Raw genomic sequence first — 21,144 nt, forward strand, 5'->3', positions numbered from 1 at the left:
GCGATCCGTCCGCAGCTCGTAATAAAGCACCTGTATTCGTCAACTCAATCAACTTCTGCACATTTATGCCGCTTATAAGTGACACTACAATTAGTCGTCCCGAACCCGTTGGTAGTGATGAGAAAACACGTTAGCCAAGCGAGCCGCTTTGCAGAGACGATTGCTGCGGCGGGTGCGTTGACCGCTTTCGTATCAAAATCACGCCAATGATTTACAATTTTGTGCAATGCTTTGTGGCATGCACACTTTCGAGGTCACCTTACTGTGAGTTATGCCGTGCCGGAAACAAATTTTAGCTCATTTTCCGCGCTGCCGTCGGCGGCGAAAGAAAAGAACAATGCGGCTATCGAAGGGTCAGAAACTTGCTCGCAGTGCCCGCCCCGATGGCAGCGCAAACTCGTGACGTAGTGTTTTCTTGCTTGTTTACATTCCTTCGTGTATGTCGATGTCGCGAGGCGCTACGTCTAGCGGCTGGCTGTGCCCACGCGCACTTTAAAATTTATTTTGAATATGTTCCAAGCCATATTTGCCCTTTATATTTTGCAGGCGATGTGTGTGCGCCCGCATAAATTGATCTCGCACGTTAAACTGACTTCGAATTTTTGTGTCAGCACTCCTTTAAAGCTGTGACGCACGAGAACACCAACTACCAATTGCGATGGCAATCTCGGAGGCCTTGTGTAAATGCACCACTCCATTTACCGTGACTCGGTTCGTTTGCGCAAGGGGGCGCCACTTTTCAACACGCGCACGGGGGAAACAGGGAAGCAATTTTTCTCCCGCGAAGGAAATTTAGCAGAAGTACAGTGGCTCAAATGAGTTAGTGTGGAGAGCAGCACGCATCGTCTGCGGGGGGCATTGGAGCCGCCGACAGGGGAGCCGCGAGGGCGCGTGCGCCATCTGCACCACATCCTATGGGCACTGGAAGACGCCTCTTCATTTCGTATTTTCTGCACCTGATAAAATGTGTTCGAAATGGCCTTCTTAAAGCAAGGTACAAAAGTCCTGATGGCTCTGTTTATACTGAGCTCATCAGAGCAGCACACAAAGAGGATAAATGTCCACTTATCCTTAAAGTGATGCCGTGCTCTTGCTCACGTGAGCCCTAACAACTTTGAAAAGATGAAGCTAAACCTGGCATTGCACCTTTTCAGTCCGCAGGTGCTTCGCGGCCTGTTTTTTACAACAAGCAAATAAAGGAGCACTAGCGTGACCCCGCATCAACTCGAGCCTTTGTTCTGCTGATGTGGAAGCTAGTAAAAGCAATGACAGCAGGGATTCCATCTCAATGGTTGAAACCTGACTCTGCACATGAAAGGCGCATCAAGGTTGTATTATACTGCCTAAACCGATGGGAGGCTCACGCGGGGACTTCACTAGCTGGATTTCTTTCATCAAGCACTGCCAAGGCGCTAAGGGTCACCGTTCAGGCCGCGCTTGATTTAATGAAATACCTTTGTGAGTAGCTTGGCTATAAGTAGCTATAACTATAAGTAGCCAAGACTGCCTGTAGAAATTACTTGGTGTCATTAGACAATTTTCTTGTTGCAACGACCATCCCACTTCGGCCCAATTCTTGCTCATTGTGAACTGCCTCAGTTTTTACATGGTCAAAGCTCCCAGCAGTGGCAACTGTGAAGCGGGCGATCTGACCTTTCTCCTCAGTAGGGAGGATGGAAGCCATAGTGGGAAGTTGGAAGAAGCTTTTCACATGATAAAGAAGCCCACAATGCTCCCGGACCATGAGTACCCTGAAAAGATGAGCGATTCGCGACTTTGCCTTCTGCATGACATGGTATGTCGCACGCAAAACAGTCCTGAAGGCTGCTTGCAAGGAATGTTTCGACGAGCTCCTTGTTTCCGCCTACGAAGCCGACTAATAGCTGGCGATGTTCTCCAAGTTCTCGGAGCCCCATATACCTTTCTGAGAAGCTCTTCTCATATGTAGACGCCCTTGAAACTACTTTTTTGATGTTGTTGAGTTACAACGAGCTGTACTGTGGCACCTTGGATGAGCTTTTCTCCTGCCTGCAAAAAAAATGATGACATGCTAGGATGTGCACAGCATGTCCCCAACGTCACCAACCAGGTAACGGAATTTTTTTTGGTCACCCGTTTGCATTTCTACGCGAAGGTAAATCAACAAAGAGAGAGCGTCTTCCCGTGAAAAGAAGCACCTAAAGCTCAGGCGTGTCACTTAGCAGGGGCTGACAACGTTCTGTTTGAACTGTTTGTAAACTGTTTTAACAAAATGTGTTTTTTTTTTTTGTCATCGTGAAAAAAAGGAGCAACAGCTCAGGTGTGTCGCGTAGCGAAACATCATCGATTACTGATGGTGGTTTCACATTCTAAGCCACTCTTCAAAAAAATTAGTTGCTTGCGTAAGCAGTGTGTTTAAAATAAAATGTTTGCTTCCGCGTTACCACAGGGAATTTTCTTGCCTTACGTTCGATCACCAGATAAAGCAAGCTGCATTCTACCATCGACGCGCACTCAATAGAATTGTTACCTCGGCGCCTCTTAATTCGTAAGGAGCTATGCTACTCTATAGCAATTTCCAACCATGAACGAGCGAGCATATATATATATATATATATATATATATATATAAATATGTATATTTTGCGAACCTCTCATATTTGTTATTGTATTCCTGAATGCGCGCGCGGATGATCGCATACCACGCAGGGCCCCTGCGTTGCGGTCGCTTCCCGCAGTCGTGGCGGACGTGGATGGATGGATGTTATGCGTGTCCCCTTTGGAACGGGGCGGTGGGTTGCGCCACAGAGTTCTTGCTGTTATACTGTTTAATGTCCTACCTAGGTTAAACAATAAAAAAAAAACACTATGAATTCCCACGCCCAAATTTTCTGATCCCCTATTGCGAACTGTGCTTTTGTAAGTCTCCGTTTTTTGTAGTTTCCCCACTTCCACCAATCCTCCGATCGCCTCTTACTAATCCCTATTGCGGACATGTTTACTTTTCCACTGCTCTCGTTGAACCCAAGGGCTTCAAGGAGGCCAGCGGTGCCTAAATCGACCGCTGGGTAGATGTCTTCACATTGTAAAAAAACATGCTACATAGTTTCTCTAGCTTTGCCGCAGCAAGCACATGATTCTTCCTTCTTGTATCTCGCTTTATAGGTGCATGTTCCAAGGCATCCCGATCCCGCTTCGAAATGTAATGAGCTTCCCTTTGAGTTATCATATATTGTTTCTTTCCTGGTTTCGTTTTTTCCTCTTATGTAGTTACTCATGGCAGGTTTCTTTTCCATTGCCGCCACCCATGCGATTATTTCAGCCTCTCTGACTTTCAGCTTGACGTTCCTTGTTGTTGTGTTGCCCACCCTACTGGCCGCATACTTGCTGGTAAGCTTCCTATTTCTTTTCCTCCACTGTGAATCAATGCTTTTTCTGTACAGATACCTCAACACTCTCCCAGCCCATTTACTTTCTTCCATATTTCTCGGTCGTTCTTAATACTCTATTTAACTGCGAGCTTCCCTCACTTCAAAATTAGTCCAGGCCATGTCACCCTGCACAGCTTCATTTGTAGTCTTCCCGTGAGCGCCCAATGCGAGGCGACCCGCTAACCTTTGGTTGTCATCCAGTCCTTGTTGTACCCCTGATTTAAAGCAAACAACCGCATTTCCAAAAGTAAGTCCTGGAACCATTATACCTTTCCACATACCTCGGAACACCTGGTACCTATTCTATCCCCATAGCACTCCTTACCTTCATTATGCCTGCATTTCTCTTCCCCTTCGCTGTTATTGTTTTTTCCTGTGTTGCCATATATCTATTCTCTTCGGTTATCCATATCATAGAGTTTCTCACTATATTACCTAGAGGGAAATCTGGCGCTGCTGCGCTGTGGTATGCATGGGAATGCCGCTATATTGTGACTTCGGATTGGCATCGTTCTCGGAGAGCCAGGCAAGCACCGTTCCGTCTGTCACAATAATTAATCTTCTACTTAAACAGCACGTAAAAAGCTGGATTAGCTTTATTATTGATACGTAAAAGTACCAGCGGGCCGCTAAAGTTGAAGGACAGACGACAAGATTTGCGCTCGCTTTGAAACAGTTTGTCGTCTGTTCTTGTTTTTCTTCGCTTGGTCATGCATTGTAGGTGAGTAAAGATGTAATACGCGTGAATCGAAACATTTTATGATGATTTTACTTTAAGAACCCATTATTTGTGTAGCCATGGTCACGTTTTAGACGAAGCCTCTTACAACACCAGCCAAGGCAAGCCTCGCCGACACATATACCGTCATTCGCATGATGGCACGGCGCCCCTTAAGAAACTCCCATAGACGGTGGCGCCAGATTTCCCTGTAGGTGTTATAGTGAGAAACTATATGATCCATACACTAAGGTATTTATATTCTGTTACCGCAGGTATTTCCTGGCGCTGTATCGCCACTGTCTGTTCACTGTTTTCATTGAATACCATAACACCTGATTTTTTAACACTAAATTTCAAACCTAAATAGTTGCCTTCGTGTCCACATATATTAGCCAGACTTTGCAAATCACTTTCCTTGTTAGCTAGAAACACAATGTCGCCCACATAAAATAAAACATCGAAGCTGCTGCTCTACTACTGTGTCCGCCTTTTTGTATGAGAGATTAAAGCCGATATTACTTCCTTCTAGCGCCCTCTCCATCCTCACCATGTACATCATAAACAACAGTGGGGATAAAGGGCACCCCTGCCTCAGTCCCTTGTTGATATGAACTTTCTCCTCACTCCTCATCCCTTCCCATTCAACGCAAACGACATTTTCTATTTAAATCTCTCTCCAAAGCTGTAGACAGTCGTCACCTAAGCCTTCCGCTTCCAGAATCTTCCACAAAATGTTGCGGTCTACGTTGTCACGAGCTCATGTAATGTCTAAAAAGGACACATATAATGCTCTGCTTTCTACTTCTGATCTTTCAATGCACTAAGAACAAACAGCTTATCATCTAAACGCCTACATATTTTGAAGCCATTGTGAAGTTCTTTCAAAATGCCATTATTGTCTGCCCACGCTTGAAGCTTTAATTTCATTGCCTGCATTGCTAACCTGTATATTACCGATGTAATGGTCAACGGTCTATAAGAGTGAATTCTATCTTTTTCCCCCTTACCTTTAAAAATTAAATGAATTCTACTTTGTCGCCAATTGTCTGGTATTCATCTATCTTTTACAGTTTTTTCCACTGCTTTCACCAGAGCTTCCTTACTTTTTGGTCCTAGTTTATTAATCACCCTAACGGGAACCTCGTCTAGCTTTGTGGCTGTGCTCTTAGGAATTTTCTCTTCGGCTTTCTTCCAGTTGAAATTTGTCAGCATCAGCTCCTTTTCCTCCTGGGTCTCTTTCACGCTCTTTTTTTTTTCTTTGAATACAACCTCGTTGGAAAGATTCAGCTGTTATTTTTCGGATGTAATTTAAGTCCGCTTCCTCTTCTAGTTTGTTTCCATCTTCGCCTGGGATATGTTGTTGTATTGTTGACTTCCTGCCTAATAATGTTATGTGGTTCCAAAATATTCTAGGTGCGTCCTTCTGTTTCTCATGTATTTCTGACAACCAACGTTAACCTTCACCTTTTATCTTGGTTTGCAGTAGTATTTTAACCTTAGACTTTTTATCCCGGTATATTTCCCGTTTACTGGCTCCTTCATCCTGAGCAACTGCGCCTTCTTTGTAGGCCTGTGCTCTTGGGAAGCTTTCTGTCGTTCGGCGATCGCTTGTCGTATCTCCCTGTTCCACCAGCTTTTCGGTTTCTTTTTTTTCCTTTTCAACGAACGTGTTGTTTCTCTTTCCGTATTTCTGTCGTTACTACACTTTGAAGCTCATTATATTCCCACTCTTTATTTAGCCATTTGTCAAGTTCTTCCTCGACTCTAGTGAATATATTTGTTATTTGTTCAGCGTTCAAATTTGGACTGGCCATATTGCAATCCTTGCTCTCTTTCCCAACTACATATCCCATGTTCAAAATGATGCGTTCATGGTCACTCCGTATGCTGCTATATCCTTCCACATCAAGAACCATTTCTCTCAACTTATCATGAATTCCTTCAGTCGTCAGACAAGGGTTAATTGCCGGTTTCCCACTTCCCACGTGATCTGCCCTTCACACTTAGGCCCTGTATTCACGATAACGAGGTTCTGTTGCTCACAAAGGTCTAGCATTGACTTCCCGTTATTGTCGGTGCAGCCATCTAAATCTTGTATGTGGGCATTCATGTATATTCACGCGTATGCGTGCGGCAGCACCCCCGGGCAGTTTCCTGCCATTGCGCCACCCGTGAGCCGGCGCATTCATCACACTTCCCAATTCTAGCCAATATAACAGAAGAGCATAAAACACAATTTCTGGCAATATTGTCACGTGGTAGTGACGTTAAAGAACACAGTAGCAGTACTGTGAAAGACAAAACTAGCTGTTATTCGGCGAACCTGTGCCCACAAAACAGGCTACACTTAAAGCACAACGATAGCGGCGAACACAGTCGGCGATCGTCGAAAATCTGATCAGCGTGTCAAGCGCGTCGGCTTTTATAGAGCAGTCATCGAATGTTCCAGACTAATCGTCGGGACCCGCGTGCCTTCCACAGAGTTCTACACCATTCGCGTCAGGCGATGAAATCAGATAACACAAGGTTCGGCGACAATAGACCGCGGATAGAGGCATCGATAACTTTCCAGAAACTTCGGATACATGCAGGCGCGTCCCGCGTTGTGTGATAGCATTTGTTAGGCGGCGAAGCGTGGTCGCCCGATGAAGATAAGTACACGTGTCAATACCCCCTTCTTAAAGAAGCATCGACCCGATGCTGCAACCAAACGAAAGCAATAAACAAAAGCACTCGTAGCAAAGAAAACAACAAAAATAACGAAGCTCGTCAGCGTCCGTAAAAGGGTTTAAGGCGCACCACGTGGGCCACTTCAGATCGTGCGCGTCGCCGCTGTGAATGCGAAATGCCGTCTGGCGCGACCTCATAGTCCAGAGCGCCAATACGTCGGATGACCTTGTAGGGTCCGAAATAGCGTCGCAGTAGCTTCTCACTGAGTCCTCGTCGGCGTATCGGGGTCCATACCCAAACACGGTCACCGGGCTGGTACTCGACGAAGCGTCGTCGGAGGTTGTAGTGTCGGCTGTCGGTCCTCTTCTGGTTCTTGATCCGCAGGCGGGCGAGCTGGCGGGCTTCTTCGGCGCGCTGGAGATAGATAGCGACGTCAAGATTGTCCTCGTCAGTGACGTGGGGCAGCATGGCGTCGAGCGTCGTCGTCGGTTTCCTGCCGTAAACCAGCTTGAATGGCGTGATCTGTGTTGTTTCTTGCACTGCCGTGTTGTAAGCGAATGTTACGTACGGCAGGATGGCATCCCAGGACTTGTGTCCGACGTCGACGTACATCGCTAGCATGTCGACGAGGGTCTTATTCAGTCGATCCGTAAGACCATTCGTCTGCGGGTGGTAGGCCGTTGTCCTCCTGTGCCTTGTCTGACTGTATTTCAGAATGGCTTGGGTGAGCTCCGCTGTAAAGGCCGTTCCTCTGTCGGTGATGAGGACTTCTGGGGCGCCATGTCGCAGCAGGATGTTCTCGACGAAAAATTTCGCCACCTCGGCTGCGCTGCCTTTCGGTAGAGCTTTTGTTTCAGCGAAGCGGGTGAGATAGTCCGTCGCCACGACGATCCACTTATTCCCGGATGTTGACGTCGGAAACGGCCCCAACAACTCCATCCCAATCTGCTCGAATGGTCGACGAGGAGGTTCGATCGGCTGTAGTAACCCTGCTTGCCTTGTCGATGGTGTCTTGCGTCGTTGACAGTCTCGGCATGTCTTGACGTAACGGGCGACGTCGGCGGTCAGACGCGGCCAGTAATACCTTTCATGTATCCTCGACAGCGTCCGGGAGAATCCGAGGTGCCCAGCGGTTGGATCGTCGTGTAAGGCGTGCAGTACTTCTGGACGCAGTGCCGACGGAACAACAAGAAGGTAGTTGGCGCGGACTGGTGAGAAGTTTTTCTTCACGAGTAGGTTGTTTTGAAGCGTGAACGAAGATAATCCACGCTTAAATGCCCTAGGGACAACGTCCGTGTGCCCTTCCAAATACTCGACAAGGGCTTTTAGCTCCGGGTCCCGTCGTTGTTGATCGGCGAAGTCTTCCGCGCTTATTATTCCAAGGAAGGCGTCGTCATCCTCGTTATCTTGCGGCGGCGGGTCAATGGGGGCGCGTGATAGGCAATCGGCATCTGAGTGTTTTCGTCCGGACTTGTATGTTACAGTGATGTCGTATTCTTGTAGTCTGAGGCTCCACCGTGCCAGCCGTCCTGAAGGGTCCTTTAAGTTAGCTAGCCAACAAAACGCGTCATGGTCGCTGACCACTCTGAATGGCCTGCCATATAGGTAGGGGCGAAATTTCGCTGTAGCCCAAGCGATGGCGAGGCATTCCTTTTCCGTTGTGGAATAATTGCCTTCCGCTTTTGACAACGACCGGCTAGCGTAAGCTATCACGTGTTCATGTCCACCTTTTCTATGGACTAGGACGGCACCGAGACCTAGGCTACTGGCGTCAGTGTGGATTTCGGTATCGGCGTGCTCGTCGAAGTGCGCAAGTACGGGCGGCGACTGCATGCGTCGTTTGAGTTCTTCAAATGCGTCGGCCTGCGGCGTTTCCCACTTGAACTCGACGTCACATATAGTTAGCTGTGTCAGCGGCTCAGCAATGCGTGAAAAGTCCTTGACAAATCGCCTGTAGTAGGCACACATGCCAAGAAATATACGCACTGCCTTCTTGTCGGTGGGCTGCGGGAACTTTGCGATGGCAGCTGTCTTCTGCGGGTCGGGGCGGACTCCAGACTTGCTGATGACGTGGCCTAGGAACAGAAGCTCATCGTAGGCGAAGCGGCACTTTTCTGGCTTCAGAGTGAGGCCTGATGACTTGATGGCCTCGAGTACTGTTGCAAGCCGCCTAAGGTGATCGTCGAAATTTCCGGCGATGACAACGACGTCATCCAAGTAAACGAGACAGGTCTGCCACTTCAATCCTGCTAAAACCGTGTCCATCACGCGCTGGAACGTTGCAGGCGCCGAGCACAGTCCGAATGGCATAACCTTGAACTCGTAGAGGCCGTCTGGGGTGATGAAGGCGGTCTTTTCGCGATCTCTTTCGTCGACTTCTATTTGCCAATAGCTAGACTTGAGGTCCATCGACGAGAAGTATTTAGCGTTGCAGAGCCGATCCAATGCGTCGTCTATCCGTGGGAGGGGGTATACATCCTTCTTCGTGATCTTGTTCAGTCGACGATAATCGACACAGAAACGTAGGGTTCCGTCCTTTTTCTTCACCAGGACAACAGGGGATGCCCACGGGCTTTTCGACGGCTGGATGATGTCGTCGCGCAGCATTTCGTCGACTTGTTCTCTTATAGCTTCACGTTCCCGCGTCGAAACTCGGTAAGGGCTCTGGCGTAGTGGTCGAGCGCACTCTTCGGTTATTATGCGATGCTTTGCGACTGGTGTTTGTCGAATCCTCGATGACGTCGAAAAACAGCCTTTGTATCGTCGAAGCAGACTTCTGAGCTGTTGCTGCTTAGTCGCGGGGAGACTTGGATTTATGTCGAAGTCTGGCTCGGGAACTACGGTCGTCGGGGTAGATGCGACAGAATCCGAGAGGACAAACGCATCGCTGGTTTCCTGAATTTCCTCGATGTATGCGATCGTCGTGCCCTTGTTGATGTGCTTGAACTCCTGGCTGAAGTTTGTCAGCAACACCTTTGTGTTTCCTCCGTGCAGTCGAGCGATCCCTCTTGCGACACAATTTTCACGGTCCAGCAGTAAACGTTGGTCGCCTTCGATGACGCCTTCTACGTCAGCGGTTGTTTCGGTGCCGACCAAAATAACAATGCTGGAGCGAGGCGGGATGCTCACTTGATCTTCGAGCACACTCAAGGCGTGGTGACTACGAGGGCTCTCCGGCGGTATCGCTTTATCTTCCGACAGCGTTATTGACTGTGACTTCAGGTCGATGATTGCGCCGTGTTGGTTCAGGAAGTCCATACCGAGAATGACGTCTCGTGAACACTGTTGGAGGATAACGAAAGTGGCAGGGTAAGTCTGGTCATGAATGGTTATTCTTGCCGTGCAGATTCCAGTCGGCATGATGAGGTGTCCTCCAGCGGTGCGAATTTGAGGGCTTTCCCATGCAGTCTTAACTTTCCTCAACTGGGCGGCGATGGGTCCACTCATGACGGAGTAATCAGCCCCTGTGTCCACTAAGGCGGTAACTGCGTGGCTGTCGAGAAGCACGTCGAGGTCGGTGGTTCTTTGTCTGGCGTTGCAGTTGGGTCTTGGCGTCGGATCACGGCTGCGTCGTGTTGAACTGAAGCTTGAACGTCGCGTCGTCAAGTCGTCTTTCGTCGGTGTAGTCTTGGCTTCCTGACTTCGTCGGGGCGGCGGCGTGTCGTCATTAGGTCGTCGAGATGGTTGCTTCGTCGTCTTCGTCGGCGGCGGAGGATCTTCGTCAGTTCGACGAACAGCAACCGCACCTCCAACGGTTGCTGCTTTTAGTTTTCCGGATATGGGCTGACGGACCGGCCGCGGGCTGGGCCAGTGTATGGTCGGTGCTGCGGCGACAGGTAGCGGCCTGGTGACGGCGAACGGGAAGCTCGTCGAGGGCTCCACTGAGTGGCGGCGAGGTAGTCGGCGATATCGCGAGGTCGTTCGCCAATCTGTCGCCGCGGCGCGTTAACGGCGAAACCTCGCAGTCTCATCTCCCGGTATGGGCATCGGCGGTACACATGGCCGGCTTCCCCGCAGTGGTAGCAGAGCGGGCGGTGGTCAGGAGCGCGCCAAATGTCTGTCTTCCTCGGGTAGTTGCGCTGGGCGACGGGTGGTCGTGCGGGTGGCGGCGGCGGCGGACGACGGAATTGCGGCTTGACAGGGCCCTGGCGCGGTCGCGGAGGGCGACCTTGACGGCGTGCGACGGCGGCGTAGGTCATCGCTTGCGGCTCAGGCTGCGGCGATTCAGGGGCTACTCCAAGTTGTTGTTGTTGGAGTTCCTCACGCACGGCGTCGGCAATCGAAGCCACTTGAGGCTGTGATGATGGGAACAGCTTTTGTAGCTCGTCCCGCACGACAGCTCGGATAGTCTCGCATAGGTCGTCGGTGGCCAGTGACTGAACTCCGGCGTAGTTTGTCGCATTCGTGCGGCGGTGGAATTGCCGGTTTCACATCTCGAGTGTCTTCTCGATGCTAGTGGCCTCGCGAAGAAACTCGTCGACGGTCTTCGGTGGGCTTCGTACCATACCGGCGAAAAGTTCCTCCTTTACACCACGCATTAGTAGCCGGACTTTCTTTTCCTCGGACATTTCCGGGTCGGCGTGGCGGAATAGGCGGCTCATTTCTTCTGTAAAAATCGCGGTGGTCTCGTTAGGCAGCTGCACTGGGGTTTCTAGTAGTGCTTGGGCTCGTTCTCGGCGTACGACGCTTGTGAATGTCTGCAGGAAGCCGCTTCGGAAAAGGTCCCAGGTCGTTAAGGTGGCTTCTCTGTTCTCGAACCACGTCCTGGCAGCGTCTTCCAATGTGAAGAAGACATGCCGCAGTTTGTCGTCGCTGTTCCAGCTGTTAAATGCAGCGACCCTCTCGTACGTCTCGAGCCAGGTTTCCGGGTCCTCGAATGTATAACCGCGGAACGTGGGGGGCTCCCTGGGCTGCTGCAGCACGACGGGGGATGCTGGGGCTGCCATTGGGGTGGACTTGGTGGCAATCTTCCTGTTCGTCTCAGGTAGAAGTCCGTGCTCTGGGGGCAGTCCTTGCAGTCGGCGGCTAGCACGCTGGTCTTGGGCGACGTTGGTTTTGCCCTCGGGCTTCGGGCTTGGATCGCGGCTTTGCGGGGGCGTTCTGTACATGAACGCACAAGCACCTCCACCGTATCCGATATCGAATCCAGGCACAAGAGCTCTCCTTGCGCGGATTTTAGGTTACGGGGCGGTACACGAATTGGTTGTACTTTTTCCCAGCCGAACTACATCACATGTAATTTTTGTACTGTTTTAGAGAAAAATTTAAAATAGAATTTGTTGTATACGGGATACAAGCATGCTACTTTCCGTCAATACTACACGCAATGTTCTAATTCCCAGCACAACCCAAGGTCATGTTCCGAGTAGTAGAAAGACCCTTTACCTTCGGAAGAGTAAACATATACTTCCTATTTACGATAGCAAAATGAGACAGTATACACTGTTAAATGTAAATAATAATTAATTTGTTCTGCCTTTCTCTTCCCTGTTTCGGCAAATGCGACACCTTCCCACATGGAAGAAAGTGCGATTCATTACATTCTTCGAGAAAGCGAAAACGCTATCAAACTATGCCGCATTATTCGGCACGGTAACACATATGCAGAAGCTGAATCCCTGTAGCTTTCTCTTCAGTACCACAGGAAGTTGTCCGTGAGCATGGGGGTAGGCATTGCATCGAGGCCACAACGTTGTAGTACAGTTATAACAGTGAAAAGCTGTGCTTTATCATGATTCCCTTATCTTCATCCCAATGGAAGACATGAACAGCACTACAAGATGGCGCGCAGAGGCGTCACGTGAATAATCCCTTTAACAACGCAGCCTTCTCCTCAAAGCCATATTTACACAGCACACATCGGCAAGTTTAAATGGCGTGATCATTGTTTTTGAGTTTCACGGAATTCTTAAAAATCGAGTGTTGCAGCAGACATAATTGTACCCTTGAGCTGGATTATTCAGATACAGATATTGCTTGGAAAAGAAATCGAAACACATATTCAACTAATTATTAATATTCCACTAATTAACTTAGTAATTATTTTATGGCTGATATTGCAATTTACGAATTTTGGCCGTTCGGCTTGGAAGGCGTATCCACTTGGAATTAAATTCTAGAATGAGAGCTGTCTTGAGATATCGGCCAATAAACTAGCCATACAAATGCATTGTTGTTCAACTTAATTTGAAGGTAACGCTCTTTTATGCATTAAACACAAAAGTACCTGTCGCCCACGTATTCGTCCTACACTTTGGGAATTATATCGTAACTTGTGTCATCCTGACACTTCATTTCGAGTGGATACGTCTTTCAAACTCACTAGCTACAATTCCCAAATGTGTCGCCAATGTGTCGCCAATTAATTAGGAAGATAGGCAATCTTGGGTTAATTAGTTGAACATGTGTCTCGATTTTTCTTGCTAATAATATCCATCTCTTCGAATAATCCAGCTCGAGGAAAATGATTATGCTATCTGCCACAGGCGATTTTAAACATTCTGTGACACTTAAACATGCCAAGGTTGAAGAATGGACGTGTTGGTATAGCATATTAGAGATTCGATTGCGCAACATTTGAACGACACACGCCGAAGAGAAACACGTTCAAGCGCTCAGTGGTGTGTGTTTCTCTTCTTTGTGTGTGTCGTCCAAATGTTGCGCAATCGAACCTCTAATGTACTTAAACATAATCACACCGCGCATACGTTGCCCTACATTCAAAACAAATTGGGACTGCGGCTGAGTGCGAATTCGAAGCAAGATTGGCACAAAACGTTATTCGAATTGTACGAAAATGAGGGCCTGACCTCTCTTACAGAATGCAACAATGTCAAAACGGTGTACCACTTCACGAGAGCAAAGTAAAAGATATGCAATGAACTTTTTTTGCATATCATGTACTGATGTAGCACCAGTATGCTGGAACGCTTATAACTAATTGGCAGCAAAGCGCGCAGATACTGGGCCAATATTTTTTTCCTCTGTGCCAAAACGCGCCCACACAGGTGACCACCGGGACTGTATTTAAAGTTGACCCAACTATTGGCGGTTCCCGGTAAACTTGAATAAACGCGTTCATAGTCGTCTGCTTAGCGCCACAACCACCTCGTAGTGCCCAGCACAGTTTCAAAATATGTCTCCTTACGCCCAGATTTGTATGTACAGCTTTGTTGGGTCGAGCATTTTTTCGGATTGCAAGTTACCTATCTGCAAGATCATTCAATGTGTTAACTGACGATGGCCCAACTACACGACGCTATACCAGCAGGGGCGTCCTCAAGGCGGTGCTCTCAGGCCGACGCTATTCAACCTCGCTCTTTTTGGACTTGCTGAAGACTTGCCAACTACCACCAAAATTTCAATATACGCAGACGACATCTGTGTCTGGACTTAGGCAGTCACACGTCCTCAGATACGTGCACGGCTTCAAAGAGCGGCTACTTGGACAGCGAGCTACTTGTGTAAGCAAGGTCTCAGCATATCACCAGAAAAATGCGCACTAGTAGCATTTACTCGCAAACCCATGACGCCTTATGTCATCTCAGTCAATGGGCGGACCATTTCCTATGTCAGAACCCACAGATTTCTTGGCGTAATTATCGACCGAGACCTCTGTTGGAGCCCGCACATGGCCTACATGAAACGGCGCTTGACAGCAACCTCCCAGTTGTTTAAATACTTGACAAGAAATACGTGGGGGATGTCAGTAGACGCAATGCTGAAACTCTACAGAGCTCTCTTTCTCGGTTTTTTAAGATATAGTCTACCTGTACTGAACAACACCTGCAAGACAAATATTCCTGTTCTGCAGGCAGCATAAGCTCAAGCACTCACAGTTTGCCTTGGTTTGCCCAGATGCACGTCAACAGAGGCAACTATTGCGATTGCTCGGGACCATCAAATGCAAACTCACATTACGGTGGAAGCCCTGAGAACGCAAATCAGACATTTTGCACGTGCCCCCTATCACCACCTTGCAACACTACCTTCAGACAGGCACCAAGCACCATTCTCTAAAACTATCGTCAAGTTTAACGACAAACTTCCCTCGGGCTTCACCGCTGAATCTAAACCATCGATACCCCCTTGGTGTCTTGTCAGCCCCACAGTCCATCTCAGCGTACCAGTAATCGGGAATAAGTCTGAGTTGTCGTCCCCTGTGCTGAAACAACTGTCTCTGCTTCTTCTGCACGAGAGGTACGTGGACAGTGAACACATTTATACTGATGGTTCCACAAACATCCAGTGGTCGTGCGGTGCTCTGGTCGTCCCAGCAAGAGCTATTACCATCAGCTTTAGAACTGAGCACCCAACGACATCGACATCTGCGGAACTAGCTGCTCTTCGCGCTGCACTTTGTTTCGTCAATCGGGAACCACCTCGACAATGGTCAATCTTCAGTCACTCACAGGCAGCCCTACAATCTGTGCTATCAGCTGTGCGTCGCGGGCCATTCGAACAACTCGTGTTCAATATTAGATGCCTACTCCATACATCACATGAGAAAGGACATCACGTGACGTTTCAGTGGCTGTCAAGTCACTGTGGCGTCATAGGAAATGAAGAAGCCGATAAAGCCGCTCGCGCAGCTCTTGAGGACACACAGGAAGAGGCCATACCATTTTCACGGTCCGACGCAGCCAGCCGACTTCGAGTGCTTGCACGGGAGATCACGCTCTCTCTGTGGTGCACACCAAGCAGCCAGACCAACCGGAGCAATCGTCAATACGACGTGCCCTCTTTGATGCATCTCTGTATGCCAACTGGACTCCGCCGAAGTGAGGCCACCCTGCTTTATCGCCTATTGCTAGGGGTGGCCTTCACGAAATCTTACCCATGTCGCATTGGAATCGCCGACAACGCTCTCTGGAATGCCTGTCTTTGCGAGGAGACGCTGGAACACATTCTGTGCGACTGTCCTGAATATAATGTTCAGAGACAGTTCCTGGCATTCGTTGTAGCGCACCTTGACAATAGATCATTGTCAGTTGCAACTATTTTCACATATCCCTCACAGAAGACATCGTAGCTGAAGGCGACGAAGGGAATTCTTCGGATTGTGAAGGAGACAGGCTTGGACAAGCGGCTGTGACAGTGATGTCACGTACCGTGCAAGAGTGACAGACTGTAACTAACGATGTGTGTGCCGTGCTATGTGCTCTCTCTATCTCTTCTCCCCATCTTTCATCACCCCCCATCCCGCTCCCATGTGTAGGGTAGCAAACCGGTCAAGCTAAACTGGTTAACCTCCTTGCCTTTCCTTCTCCACTTTTCCTTCCTTCCTTCCTTCCTTCCTTCCTTCCTTCCTTGTTGGGCAGCATACGTTTGCTGCGCTATTAAAGGTAAATATTTCATTCAAGGTGCGCGGAATTTGACAGCACAACAAGAGTTACGAACGGCACTAGTGGAATAGCATCGCTTCGTTGGCGAGCCCAAGGTATCCACAAAGATGCATTCACTGTTCTGATGCGCCATGATAAGTCATACACCGCACGCAAATGCGAACGTAATTTGGGGTGACTTAATAAAAGTACGCAGTGGCCTCAGTTGTTCCGGGTTTTGTAAACGATGCTTTGCAGCAATTGTTCACATCTCCGACTCTTTCTTTCCTCCATATCATAATAGAGCATCTACCTAGATTTCGACAAATTGTCTTTTTTCCAGGAACAGAACCTAAAATCCATAGAGCTAGAGATGTTTCCTTAGGGTTGGCAGCACTGGTCTCACGACGCACATGCATTTATGTAAAATGCCGAGCTTTCCCTTTATTTTGAGTCATCTTTTTTTTATTTTTCATGCCGCGCAGGTTGAAGAGTCAATGAAAGATATGAACGAAAAGGTTTCCACTGTAGCCCACAGCTTGCAGGTGAGGAAAACGTTGGAAATTACTCGAAAATGGTTGGCTAATTAGCATCTCCACTTTTCTCTAGTGCTGTGATGTACGAGCCTTCCTGTTCAGTGCTCATAATTTTGTTATAATGATTCACTGGCCGCCCTCAGGTATTTTTTGGCATGGAATGTGTGCAGGATGACAGGGAATAAACGATCCGGAAACATGTTAGTATCGACCATATCTTACAATGCGGTCAACGTGCCGTGTGTCATCGGCAATGACGAAAGAGTAATTTTGCCTCTCTCGTAATGCTTGTAATACACGAAACATTGTAATGCACAAAACATCATCCAATTCAGCATGACTTGCCTTAGAGTCTCCATGACCTCGGCATAAAAATATGTCAATTTGACACAGTTATCGGCCGTTTGTCGTAATTCGTGACAAATGGAGACATATCTTCTCCTCGTACATTATTGCTGCTTAATAATCAATAAATTAGTTGGTTAAAGGCGCTTGATTAAAACTGCCGAATACTGATCGACGTCAGGCCTACGCCTTTAACATTGATTTTTTTTTTTCAGGAACAAAGCCGGTATCTGCATGCAGCCAACCAGCTACTCTTAGACCAGTTGGAAGAGGTATGGAGTCTTTTTTTTTTTTTACTCTAGCGCTTAAGCGCCGTCATTTTGGACGTAAATCAAACGTACGGCAATGTATGGTCGATTGGTATGCATGATAATGGTTGTGAGTATGCGTTCACTGTTTTATGCGCACTTTATTCTGACGTCACTTCGCACCAAATTCAGAAGTTCCTCGTGTAACAGCCGAACATTGCGGGGCTGGGGAATCAAAAATGAAATTGTTTGTAAACATGTTTGCAAAAAAATTGCAGATCCGTCGACGATGTTGGAATCTAGTTAAGCGAAGCTTTAGTACCACGCATAAATAAATGTGTTGTATGTTACAATTGTATTTACTTTAAATATGTGCAACGTGTAAATTCATGAAATATTTATCAACTGCAAAGGTCGTGGCTTTATGGCCTCGTATTTTGGTCTATGCACGCTATCCAACGAGAAACGGTTTGCGAAGGATAGCGTCATGGCCATAGAAATAGGGCTAAATGACCACAGCTTAAACTCGATTTAACGAATTGAGGACAACCCTCAAACTATTTAGTTAAATAGGGAAGTTTGTACATTCGAAGAAATCTTTCGATCCTTCGAAATATAAAATTTGCAGTGTAGTGACACGGAAAGGCTACCTCGGCATTGTATTAGCCCCTAATACAACCATCTGTCGCATAAACTATGAAATAACGAAAGTAACCACCTCCGCTAATCCCGAGGCGGTGTTTAGTCCACAGTTCCGTGCATGGCCGCGACGTGCAGCCTTGTCAAAATAGAGCTACGGCCGCGACTAGAGCGCCTAAATGTGTTAACGTGATCGCTTTAGAGCGCCCGCCGGAAGAAAATCCCGTCTGTGTCAAAGGTAGAAATTACCGGCTTTTTTTTTTTTTTTCGCTCATTCATTTCAGGAAAAACTTCCTTAAATCGAGTTTGGTCAAGGTAGTTTCGTTGATTCGGGTTAATGACAACATTGAACCCTATTGGTACCTGCCGGTGAAGGGAAATTCCTTCGCTAGAATGGAAAGTTCGTAATATCGGGTCTGCTTAGATCGAGTTTCTACTGTTATATTCGTTCCAATAGTTAATGAGTCGTGACACAGGTATACTGGCCTGGAACACAAGTTCTATGCAGTCTGCGCAAAAAATTTTCAAAAATACCTAGAGACCCCCGCTACTGTGCACCTTCAATCATAATATATTGCGGTTTAAGAACGTACAACGAACTTAAACACATCTCTATAAGCATGGGATATGTGCAGTTACGCATGCATGTAGCAAGCATCGATGCACTTGTTTGAATAAGTTTCAGCTTCACCAACCTTTTATACATCGCCTACTTGCCTGGATTCTCGATCAAAGAAATTCTACCAATTCGCGATGCTTATGTTGGTCATGCACCCGAGAGTTTCTCAAACGATAACATTCTTCCATTGCGTATCTGTAGTTTTCTTGACAGCTCCTTGCAGCAAACTTAATATTTGTTTTTTTTTTCAGATTACAAACAACTTCTATAATGTGCTCAACTTCGTTAATGAGGGTCAAGGAAAGCAGGCTCACGGGCATTCCAAATAGTTTGATCCTGAGCACTGAGATCAACACAGTGTTTGCTAGAAGCATGCTACGGAGAAATAAATTTATTTTGTAATTTTTTTTCAACCAACTTTGTCTTAATCATCGTTCGTTTTAACAATTACGCGAAATAAAAGCAATCAGGGTTAAATCTGCGCTGTATTTTTTTGTGCCTGTTAGCGCATGCAGAAACCCGACATTTCAGCCAATAAAGTGCTTGCGAGTGCTAGCATGTCTTGAAAAAGTCACAGAGCCTTCGCTTCGATTAGCAATCGGTGATTCTGGTTGTGAGGGGCCTAGCTTTTGTTCCGACGTTGGTTCTCGTTTCTTTCCTGTTGTTTTTGTTGTTTCTACACAAGGTGGGCGTGCTCGATTTACCTTTCTTGCTGTTGCACGTTCCAGTCGATTTCCAATAATTGTTTCCTCATGCCGAGATTGTCTCAACACTGTCTTACTACATATATACGAAGTAATTTTTGGGTACTGCGTACGCTATGCTCGTTTTGATCTACATCGTTTCACTTACTGCCTTCTTGACCTGCAGCAGCGATTGCGGGCTCATAAAATGCGCACGTTGCATTAGATTCACTGTCGCACTATTGAACAACTATATTCCATGTCGCGGTAATTTGAAAGCTACTAAGAACGTGAACGAGCGCTAAAAGCATTCTTGGACGCAGAACAAACAAACGTGGAACGTAGGCACCCTCGGCTTCACCCATCGCACCCAGCTTCGACCTACAAACCAGTTCGATTCAAGAAAGGCTGCACGGATTTTACAAACGGCTCCTAAGAGTTTTAAAAAAATATTGGTCGTTGAAATGCGCTCTGAAGAATCTGCATCAAGCCTGAATGCAACGTAAGCTTATAGCTGAATTTCATTACAAATTCTATAGTAATCTTAGTCAATGTGTTCGTTCGGGTATTCCCTTGAGCAATGCTGGTTCAACTACGCAAGCTTGAAAGCGCCTCAGCGTCCATTTTTAAGGCGGATTAGTGGATTGCTGTCGAGATTAAAGGGTTGCTCAAGGGAGCAATAAATTTGCATACAAATATATCTTAAAATGTCCATCGAGTCCTTTTCCGCAAGAGCACGTACTTCGCATGTCAGAAAAAACGTATGCGATTGGAATACGGGTTCCAACGACACTTAGAAAGTTCCGCACAAGCTAGTGCTGACGTAACAGGAGTCGTGGCAAAATTTAACAAAGGCAGGATATTTTTTTCTTTTCACAATAAAAACCTTGTGACGTTTCATTTATCAATGACAACGGTTGTCGCTAATTTAGCAATAGTTTTCTGAAATGCCCTTACTTGCAATGAAGCTGGGGATGTAAGGGAAAGCCAGTGCAATTATTTAGGCTGGGCACCGGTTAGCCTCCCTGCACTTGTGAAATCGAAAGAAAGGGACTCTACAATGGAGGGGCGGAGGCGAGAAGTTCCAACCCGCATGCGCACTGAAGCGTTCATCATTCAATCGGTCAAAGTTGGCAGCGTTTTCGGGGCCTGTTGCATCGCAGACGCACGAGGTCACGGTCCCAGAATCTTCTTTTACGTGATAAGAACTGTAGCCAGATTGCCTAAAATTAGTCATAGCGTAGGAAGCGTTGAGCGCGTTTTCACAGAATATTAAGGAATGTCGACATGGTTTACCCTCCCGAAACCTTCGGTGTTTCTTGGCAGTTTGGTAATACGCGAATGGTGGAGATCGGTGGCAGAGCCAGGGTAGAGCCGAACCGAAGAGTAATGCCACCAATGGCATAGATAACGTGCAGCGAAGGTTACGCGGTTGTTTCGTACTAGTTCAGATACCGCAAGAAATCGCATAGCTTGTTGTCCTACGGACCACGGACCTAAGGGCCGAGATAAGGCGCACCATAAAGACAAAAATATAACGAGTGTAAGGACGTTGCCTTCTCGCTCGGCTCGAGCACGCCAGAAAAGCGAAGATGCTGGAAGTATACTCGTGACCCCAACGGGCAATGCGCATCAAGAAGCTGACGCCCTTTGTATGCCCACCCTGAGTGGCCAAAAAGAGCCTGTGCACAATATCACAAATCGTTTGCAGCACTGCCGAAGACACGAGGCGCACGCAAGCGTTGTGCTTGCTCAGCGTAATATAGTTCCGCGTGTGACTGTGATTACTGGCACAATTAGAGAGTTCTGTTTTTGCTTGGTACATGATACTTCACGGCGATGCTTGACATGTTAGGACCTTTGCGCATGCACGTCGCATACGGTGAATTCAGCTGCCGTTGAACGGCCGCTCAGCAGACCTAGCGGCGCGCATGAGCACGTCTCGTGAGG

General features: G+C 47.5%; 1 protein-coding gene across 2 annotated transcripts in view; it reads left to right on the forward strand.

The window, feature by feature from the left end:
- The window catches only part of LOC126544591 (uncharacterized), a 46,478-nt gene extending 27,554 nt beyond the window's left edge, over positions 1-18,924 (forward strand). For both annotated transcript variants that reach the window (XM_055077758.1, XM_055077759.1), the window contains 3 exons: positions 16,610-16,669; positions 17,221-17,277; positions 18,763-18,924. In XM_055077758.1, coding sequence (XP_054933733.1) covers positions 16,610-16,669; positions 17,221-17,277; positions 18,763-18,840 — 195 coding nt within the window. In that variant the 3' untranslated portion in view covers positions 18,841-18,924. The remainder of the gene's footprint in view (positions 1-16,609; positions 16,670-17,220; positions 17,278-18,762) is intronic.
- Positions 18,925-21,144: the final 2,220 nt, after the last annotated feature.

The sequence above is a fragment of the Dermacentor andersoni genome, chromosome 10 (assembly GCF_023375885.2).
Source record: "Dermacentor andersoni chromosome 10, qqDerAnde1_hic_scaffold, whole genome shotgun sequence".
In the NCBI taxonomy this organism is placed as follows: Eukaryota; Metazoa; Arthropoda; class Arachnida; order Ixodida; family Ixodidae; genus Dermacentor; species Dermacentor andersoni.